At 48.8% G+C, this 10,000-nt stretch overlaps 1 protein-coding gene across 11 annotated transcripts in view; it reads left to right on the forward strand.

Annotated features, from left to right (window-relative positions):
• LOC139417995 (transcription factor COE1-A-like) overlaps positions 1 to 10,000 on the forward strand; it is a 278,063-nt gene that overhangs the window by 230,696 nt on the left and 37,367 nt on the right. For all 11 annotated transcript variants that reach the window (XM_071167053.1, XM_071167055.1, XM_071167049.1 and 8 more), the window contains exon 11: positions 5,937 to 6,025. In XM_071167053.1, coding sequence (XP_071023154.1) covers positions 5,937 to 6,025 — 89 coding nt within the window. The remainder of the gene's footprint in view (positions 1 to 5,936; positions 6,026 to 10,000) is intronic.

Consider the following 10,000-nt stretch of genomic DNA (forward strand, 5'->3'; position numbering starts at 1 on the left):
TCTCTGCCCAGACCCCTCTCTGCCCAGACCCCTCTCTGCCCAGACCTCTCTCTGCCCAGACCTCTCTCTGCCCAGACCCCTCTCTGCCTAGACCCCTCTCTACCCAGACCCCTCTCATCCCAGACCCCTCTCTGCCCAGACCCCTCTCTCTGCCCAGACCCCTCTCTCTGCCCAGACCCCTCTCTGCCCAGACCCCTCTCTCCCCAGACCCCTCTCTGCCCAGACATCTCTCTCTGCCCAGACCCCTCTCTCTGCCCAGACCCCTCTCTCCCCAGACCCCTCTCTCCCCAGACCCCTCTCTCCCCAGACCCCTCTCTGCCCAGACCCCTCTCTCCCCAGACCCCTCTCTCCCCAGACCCCTCTCTCTGCCTAGACCCCTCTCTCCCCAGACCCCTCTCTCCCCAGACCCCTCTCTTCCCAGACCCCTCTCTCCCCAGACCCCTCTCTCCCCAGACCCCTCTCTGCCCAGACCCCTCTCTCCCCAGACCCCTCTCTCCCCAGACCCCTCTCTCTGCCTAGACCCCTCTCTCCCCAGACCCCTCTCTCCCCAGACCCCTCTCTTCCCAGACCCCTCTCTCCCCAGACCCCTCTCCCCCCAGACCCCTCTCTCCCCCAGACCCAGCAGAAGAAAGGGTCATTGTTCCCATGTCAAAATGCTGCAGGCGTCTTGACAAAGACCCGTGAGGTTATGACAACAGGAAGAGAAACCCCCAGGAACAGGGATGGCTGGTGTTCTGTGGCATTTGGCTGTGCAGATTCCTGCTGGAATATCTCACCTTTCAGCCCCTGTGGTGAAAACACTCTTTGCCACAGACATGATCTGATCCTTTTCAGAACAAGAAAGCATTTGTGTTTGTGTTAATGTGCAAACTGTTCTGCTTCAGAAGTGTGATTATTCTAGCAACAGGAATAGTCTAACCTTGTCATTCACCTCTATGGTGTACCTAAACTACACCTGTCCATGGCAAGATGTTTTGGAACATTTCTTCAACACTTTCCATCTCTTTCTCTTTGGTGAACACATCCTTGGGCCTCTCAGAAGAGGAACCAAACCCCTTTCTCTGACCTGTGCTGTTGTTGAGTCTCTCCGAGCTCTTAAAGGCTACATTTGGGTGAAAGATAGGAACTCTTCAGAACAATGCTCTGGGGCTGGGCGGCCATCTTCTCTCCCCCTGCCTCCTCTCCACCATTCTGGCTCTTCTGTCACTAGTTGCCTGTCTGGCTGGCTGTCACCAGGCATGTAAATAGGCTTGTCACGTCCCCTCTCTGACTGACATGCTTTTACAGGTCTCTCTCTCTTCTGACAGGATAATGGGTTTTAACCTGTAATTTCAATGCTAAACGTAAAAAGTAAATGTCCTTTAAAATCTCCAGATTACCATACGTGCTTTTTACACTCACTTTCATAAATAAGGGCAGTCTAGCTTCATGGGAATGTGAAATGACTTCCATTAGCCACGATAGAATATTTAAATCTCTTCCACTGTGCTTCACATTGACTTGCATTAGCTACAATCATATATGTAAATCCCCTCCACTCTTCTTTACATTGACTTGCATTAGCTACAATCATATATGTAAATCCCCTCCACTCTTCTTTACATTGACTTGCATTAGCTACAATCATATATGTAAATCCCCTCCACTCTTCTTTACATTGACTTGCATTAGCTACAATCATATATGTAAATCCCCTCCACTCTTCTTTACATTGACTTGCATTAGCTACAATCATATATGTAAATCCCCTCCACTCTTCTTTACATTGACTTGCATTAGCTACAATCATATATGTAAATCCCCTCCACTCTTCTTTACATTGACTTGCATTAGCTACAATCATTTACAGTAGGGCAAAAAAGTATTTAGTCAGCCACCAATTGTGCAAGTTCTCCCACTTAAAAAGATGAGAGGCCTGTAATTTCCATCATAGGTACACTTCAACTATGACAGACAAAATCACATTGTAGGATTTTTAATGAATTTATTTGCAAATTATGGTGGAAAATAAGTACACTGCTCAAAAAAATAAAGGGAACACTAAAATAACACATCCTAGATCTGAATGAATGAAATATTCTTATTAAATACTTTTCTCTTTACATAGTTGAATGTGCTGACAACAAAATCACACAAAAATGATCAATGGAAATAAAATTTATCAACCCATGGAGGTCTGGATTTGGAGTCACACAAATTAAAGTGGAAAACCACACTACTGCTGGACAGTCTGTGGTGGATGGAGCGAGACATTATGTTCCAGATGTGCTCAATTGGATTCAGGTCTGGGGAACGGGCGGGCCAGTCCATAGCATCAATGCCTTCCTCTTGCAGGAACTGCTGACACACTCCAACCACATGAGGTCTAGCATTGTCTTGCATTAGGAGGAACCCAGAGCCAACCGCACCAGCAATGGTCTCACAAGGGGTCTGAGGATCTCATCTTGGTACCTGATGGCAGTCAGGCTACCTCTGCCGAGCGGTCCCCCAAAGAAATGCCACCCCACCCCATGACTGACCCACCGCCAAACCGGTCATGCTGGAGGATGTTGCAGGCAGCAGAACGTTCTCCACGGCGTCTCCAGACTCTGTCACGTCTGTCACATGTGCTCAGTGTGAACCTGCTTTCATCTGTGAAGAGCACAGGGCGCCAGTGGCGAATTTGCCAATCTTGGTGTTCTCTGGCAAATGCCAAACGTCCTGTACGGTGTTGGGCTGTAAGCACAACCCCCACCTGTGGACGTCGGGCCCTCATACCACCCTCATGGAGTCTGTTTCTGACCGTTTGAGCAGACACATGCACATTTGTGGCCTGCTGGAGGTCATTGTGCAGGGCTCTGGTAGTGCTCCTCCTGCTCCTCCTTGCACAAAGGCGGAGGTAGCGGTCCTGCTGCTGGGTTGTTGCCCTCCTACGGCCTTCTCCACATCTCCTGATGTACTGGCCTGTCTCCTGGTAGCGCCTCCATGCTCTGGACACTACGCTGACAGACATAGCAAACCTTCTTGCCACAGCTCGCCAGTGGACAGTTTGATTTCACAGAAGTGTGATTGACTTGGAGTTACATTGTGTTGTTTAAGTGTTCCCTTTATTTTTTTGAGCAGTGTATTTGGTCAATAACAAAAGTTTATCTCAATACTTTGTTATATACCCTTTGTTGGCAATGACAGAGGTCAAACGTTTTCTGTAAGTCTTCAGAAGGTTTTCACACACTGTTGCTGGTATTTTGGCCCATTCCTCCATGCAGATCTCCTCTAGAGCAGTGATGTTTTGGGGCTGTTGCTAAGCAACGTGGACTTTCAACTCCCTCCAAAGATTTTCTATGGGGTTGAGATCTGGAGACTGGCTAGGCCACTCCAGGACCTTGAAATGCTTCTTACGAAGCCACTCCTTCATTGCCCGGGTGGTGTGTTTGGGATCATTGTCATGCTGAAAGACCCAGCCATGTTTCATCTTCAATGATGAAAGGAGGGTTTCACTCAAAATTTCACGATACATGGCCCCGTTCATTCTTTCCTTTACACTAATCAGTCGTCCTGGTCCCTTTGCAGAAAAACAGCCCCAAAGCATGATGTTTCCTCCCCCATGCTTCACAGTAGGTATGGTGTTCTTTGGATGCAACTCAGCATTCTCTGTCCTCCAAACACGACGAGTTGAGTTTTTACCAAAAAGTTATATTTTGGTTTCATCTGACCATATGACATTCTCCCAATCTTCTGGATCATCCAAATGCTCTCTAGCAAACTTCAGATGGGCCTGGACATGTACTGGCTTAAGCAGGGGGACACATCTGGCACTGCAGGATTTGAGTCCCTGGCGGCGTAGTGTGTTACTGATGGTAGGCTTTGTTACTTTGTTCCCAGCTCTCTGCAGGTCATTCACTAGATCCCCCCCGTGTGGTCCTGCGATTTTTGCTCACCGTTCTTGTGATCATTTTGACCCCACGGGGTGAGATCTTGCGTGGAGCCCCAGATCGAGGGAGATTATCAGTGGTCTTGTATGTTTCCTAATAATTGCTCCCACAGTTGATTTCTTCAAACCAAGCTGCTTACCTATTGCAGAATCAGTCTTCCCAGCCTGGTGGTCTACAATTTTGTTTCTGGTGTCCTTTGACAGCTCTTTGGTCTTGGCCATAGTGGAGTTTGGAGTTTGACTGTTTGAGGTTGTGGACAGGTGTCTTTTACAGGTAACGAGTGGAGGACAGAGGAGCCTCTTAAAGAAGAAGTTACAGGTTTGTGAGAGCCAGAAATCTTGCTTGTTTGTAGGTGACCAAATATATATGCCCACTTCATGACTGTCTTGGTGTGCTTGGACCATGTTAGTTTGTTGGTGATGTGGACACCAAGGAACTCGAAGCTCTCAACCTGCTCCACTACAGCCCCGTCGATGAGAATGGGGGCGTGCTCGGTCCTCTTTTTCCTGTAGTCCACAATCATCTCCTTTGTCTTGATCACGTTGAGGGAGAGGTTGTTGTCCTGGCACCACACGGCCAGGTCTCTGACCTCCCCCCTATAGGCTGTCTCGTCATTGTCAGTGATCAGGCCTACCACTGTTGTGTCATCGTCAAACTTAATGATGGTGTTGGAGTCATGCCTGGCATTGCAGTCATGAGTGAACAGGGAGTACAGGAGGGGACTGAGCACGCACCCCTGATGGGCCCCTGTGTTGAGGATCAGCGTGGCGGATGTGTTGTTACCTACCCTTACCATCTGGGGGCGGCATGTCAGGAAGTCCAGGATCCAGTTGCAGAGGGAGGTGTTTATTCCCAGGGTCCTTAGCTTATTGATGAGCTTTGAGGGCACTATGGTGTTGAACGCTGAGCTGTAGTTAATGAATGACTTTCTCACATAGGTGGTCCTTTTGTCCTGGTCGGAAAGGGTGGTGTGGAGTGCAGTAGAGAGTGCATCATCTGTGGATCTGTTGGGACGGTATGCAAATTGGAGTGGGTCTAGGGTTTCTGGGATGATGGTGTTGATGTGAGCCATGGATCAGCTTTTCAAAGTACTTTATGGCTACAGACGTGAGTGCTACGGGTCGGTAGTCAGTTAGGCAGGTTACCTTAGTGTTCTTGGGGTCAGGGACTATGGTGTTCTGCTTAAAACATGTTTGGTATTACAGACTCGGACAGGAACATGTTGAAAATGTCAGTGAAAGCCTGTTTTGGTAAAAAGCTAAGGGCCTGAAGAAATGTAACCACTCTCAGATTAATAGACGCAATGACTGACCCTCCATGATATCAAAATGATTTTTATTAACCTCTAGCGACGAGCAATCCCGTATCCGGGAGCGTAATCATAGCCTCAAGCTCATTACCATAACGTTAACTATTCATGAAAATCGCAAATGAAATGAAACAAATATATAATACATATTTTCGTGACAAAATATCTTGTTTAAAACGGGAACGTTTTTTCATCCCAAAATTAAAAGAGCGCCCCCTATATCAAAGAAGTTAACCATGTTGTGAGTGTACAGTGTTTGTTTACGTTTACAATGTTTACAAATATAGGAGGAAAAACAAGCTTATATGTTGTGTTCTCATGGGGTGTGACAGTTAAACTAAGCTCATGAGGCATTCCTAAGTTATATTCTTAAAGAATCAATGGGTATATATAATTAATTAACAAGTAACAAAAAATGGGTGTAGCATTTACATATTGCCCCTTTAAAGCAATCACGGGCTGGAAAGGGCCTTGGTACCAGTCTGGTTCCTTGATGTATTCAGGACAGTCACTTTCCTACTCTTGATAGATATTGTTCTTCCTGTGGAACACAACTTCAGAAATTAGCTGGAAAATTAATAAAACAAGATGAATACTGTACGAAGAGTGAACTCAATTCCAGATTATATTCTGAACGTATGACGAAAACATTCATTGTTATGAGATTATGTTACAGTACTCTAACCATTCAGTATTGTGCGTGTGTGTGTCCTCAGCTCTGAATGAACCCACCATCGACTACGGTTTCCAACGACTGCAGAAGGTCATCCCCCGGCACCCTGGGGATCCAGAACGTCTTCCAAAGGTACCAGTCACATTTCCTGTTATTCAAATGACCAATCAGTCCACAGCCTTGTACACTAACTGTCCAATCAGAGTCTATCAGTCACACTTCCTGTTCTTCAACTGACCATTTAGTCCACAGCCTGTACCCTAACTGTCCAATCAGAGTCTATCAGTCACACTTCCTGTTCTTCAACTGACCATTTAGTCCACAGCCTGTACCCTAACTGTCCAATCAGAGTCTATCAGTCACACTTCCTGTTCTTCAACTGACCAGTTAGTCCACAGCCTGTACCCTAACTGTCCAATCAGAGTCTACACGTCTAAACCATTAAGACCAACGGATCATTTCTCTTTAGATGTGTCAGTTTATCCTCTCCAAATCAAAATCCAATCAAAGGTTATTTGTTACGTACACAGTTTAAAGCAGCTCCTTCAACAGGGGAGGGTCACTCCTACATATTCAGCTGAACCTTATCGTACTGTAGCCGTGTTGGGTCACGACCCCTGGCATCCAGCTGAACCTTAGCATTCTGTAGCCGTGTTGGGTCACGACCCTGCAGATCAAGCTGAACCTTAGCATACCATAGCCGTTTTGGGTCACGACCCTGGGATCCAGCTGAACCTTAGTGTTCTGTAGCCGTAGTGGGTCACGACCCTGGGATCCAGCTGAACCTTAGTGTTCTGTAGCCGTAGTGGGTCACGACCCTGGGATCCAGCTGAACCATAGTGTTCTGTTGCCATGTTGGGTCACGACCCTGCAGACCCAGCTGAACCTTAGCGTGCTGTAGCCGTGTTGGGTCACGACCCTGCAGATCCAGCTGAACCTTATCGCTCTGTAGCTGTGTTGGGTCACGAGTCATGAGAGTGCGTGTGTGTGTGTGTGTGTGTGGATTCATGAGTGTGTGTGTGTGTGTGTGTGTGTGTGTGTGTGTGTGTGCAAGCTGCAGAAAAGCAGAGTGTAAATTGATTATTTGGGAGTAATAAATATACGGCACTTTATCTTGTTATACGCATACGTACCCTGTCGCCCACCCCTCCGCTAGCCTTTCCCAGCACCCCTCCTGTTTCCGCTAGCCTTTCCCAGCACCCCTCCTGTTCCCATCCTACCCTCCCTGACCCAGCTGTTCCTGCCTGTTCCCATCCTACCCTCCCTGACCCAGCTGTTCCTGCCTGTTCCCATCCTACCCTCCCTGACCCAGCTGTTCCTGCCTGTTCCCATCCTACCCTCCCTGACCCAGCTGTTCCTGCCTGTTCCCATCCTACCCTCCCTGACCCAGCACCCCTGCTGTTTCCATCCTACCCTCCCTGACCCAGCTGCTCCTGGCTGTTCCCATCCTACCCTCCCTGACCCAGCTGTTCCTGCCTGTTCCCATCCTACCCTCCCTGACCCAGCACCCCTGCTGTTTCCATCCTACCCTCCCTGACCCAGCTGCTCCTGGCTGTTCCCATCCTACCCTCCGTGACCCAGCTGTTCCTGCCTGTTCCCATCCTACCCTCCCTGACCCAGCTGTTCCTGCCTGTTTCCATCCTACCCTCCCTGACCCTGCTGCTCCTGGCTGTTCCCGTCCTACCCTCCCTGACCCAGCTGTTCCTGCCTGTTCCCATCCTACCCTCCCTGACCCAGCTGTTCCTGGCTGTTCCCATCCTACCCTCCCTGACCCAGCTGCTCCTGGCTGTTCCCATCCTACCCTCCCTGACCCAGCTACTCCTGGCTGTTCCCCTCCTACCCTCCCTGACCCAGCTGCTCCTGGCTGTTCCCGTCCTACCCTCCCTGACCCAGCTGCTCCTGACTCTGCTCTGCCTGGTCCTTAGGAGAGAAACACAGGCACTGACCGTCAGCACACACAAACACACATATACTGTATGGACCTAGAGTAGGCTGTCTTCTATCTCACCTGGACTCTGGTGAGGGGAACGGCTGAAACCAACCTGGACTCTGGTGAGGGGAACGACTGAAACCAACCTGGACTCTGGTGATGAAAACAACTGAAACTAACCTGGACTCTGGTGAGGGGAACGACTGAAACCAACCTGGACTCTGGTGAGGGAATCGACTGAAACTAACCTGGACTCTGGTGATGGAAATGACTGAAACTAACCTGGACTCTGGTGATGGAAATGACTGAAACTAACCTGGACTCTGGTGATGGAAATGACTGAAACTAACCTGGACTGGTGAGGGAATCGACTGAAACCAACCTGGACTCTGGTGATGGAAATGACTGTTCTCATGACATTAGTAACTAGAGTATCTCCAGTCATGACAGAGGTGAAAGTAAGGAGACGTTACTGTAGGACATGTGACCTATCAGAGAAGACTGAGGGAGGGGAAGTGGAGGATACTGTACTGTAGGACATGTGACCTATCAGAGAAGACTGAGGGAGGGGAAGTGGAGGATAATGTACTGTAGGACATGTGACCTATCAGAGAAGCCTGAGGGAGGGGAAGTGGAGGATACTGTACTGTAGGACGTGTGACCTATCAGAGAAGACTGAGGGAGGGGAAGTGGAGGATACTGTACTGTAGGACGTGTGACCTATCAGAGAAGACTGAGGGAGGGGAAGTGGAGGATACAGTACTGTAGGACGTGTGACCTATCAGAGAAGACTGAGGGAGGGGAAGTGGATGCCTTTAGTTGGGTGTACACATGTCTCACTTCATTAGTTCACATTAGTATTTACAGCAGCATCAGCCGTGTAATATGCAACCAGGCAGCTATCGTAGCCATCGCTCCATAACATTACGCCCTCCACTCACTCACTCACTCACTCACTCACTCACTCACTCACTCACTCACTCACTCACTCACTCACTCACCCACTCACCCACTCACCCACTCACTCACTCACCCACTCACCCACTCACTCACTCACTTGGACGCAGACCAGTGCACCATCATGTCCACTTAGGTTGGTTTGATTTGTAAAATAATCTGACACATGGACTTGGAGGTAGTCATTTTCACTGCGTTAGTTTACCTCTTACATCAGCATGGAGTGACAAGTCACATGTTGAATACATTCTCCAACATCTCATAACGTTCATAGTAGTGAGAGGTGGCTTCTAGCAGGAAGTGATGATCTGATAATGTCACCAGGCAGCAGCCCCCCCCCACTGATGTGGTTATCTGTGTTAGTACTGACCAGCGCAACACTCCCTCTACCACCCCTACCACCCAGCCTGGCTGCAGCTGTTCTGGGGAGGACAGACCTGATAAACCTCTGTAGGTAGTGATGGTGACACTGCCAGTTGGGTCTGTCTGCTCTCTAGCTCTGCTCTACACTACATGGCAGGCATAGCCGGTTCCTCAAAGGGTACTTTACAATGGTCAGCACTCTCTTGGTCCAGGCCAGTAGCAAGCGTTTACAGTACTGTCAGATCTGAGTTCAGTAGCCATATCTAGATGAGACTGGATTGTCAAAGACTCAGTTTGTAAGCTGAGGAGGACCTCATTTGGATAAGGTCATGTGGCTATTGTCTGTGATTCCGATTGATAGTGTGCTACTCAGTAAGCAATATCCAATCCATTACTTTAAAGCCTTTGAGAATGTAGGCCATTAGCGTTGAGCTGAGAGGGTTATAGTCAGGTCATGAGGTCCTCTGTCACCCACATGCCCCCTCCACCCCCTCCTTCCCTCCCTCCCTCAACATACTCCAAACAGTTGAGAAAAACAACCCTGTCCCCTGAGAGAGAGAGAGAGAGAGAGAGAGAGAGAGAGAGAGAGAGAGAGAGAGAGAGAGAGAGAGAGAGAGAGAGAGAGAGAGAGAGAGAGAGAGAGAGAGAGAGACCTGGACTCTGGTGAGGAAGGAAGGAAAGAGAGAGAGAGAGAGAGCGAGACAGAGAGAGAGAGAGAGAAAGAGAGAGAGAGAGAGAGAGAGAGAGAGAGAGAGAGAGTGAGAGAGAGAGAGAGACAGAGTGAGAGAGAGAGAGAGAGAGAGACAGAGTGAGAGACAGAGAGAGAGAGAGAGAGGCCTGATGGAGGAAACCATCCA

The sequence above is a fragment of the Oncorhynchus clarkii genome, chromosome 10 (assembly GCF_045791955.1).
Source record: "Oncorhynchus clarkii lewisi isolate Uvic-CL-2024 chromosome 10, UVic_Ocla_1.0, whole genome shotgun sequence".
Lineage (NCBI taxonomy): Eukaryota > Metazoa > Chordata > Actinopteri > Salmoniformes > Salmonidae > Oncorhynchus > Oncorhynchus clarkii.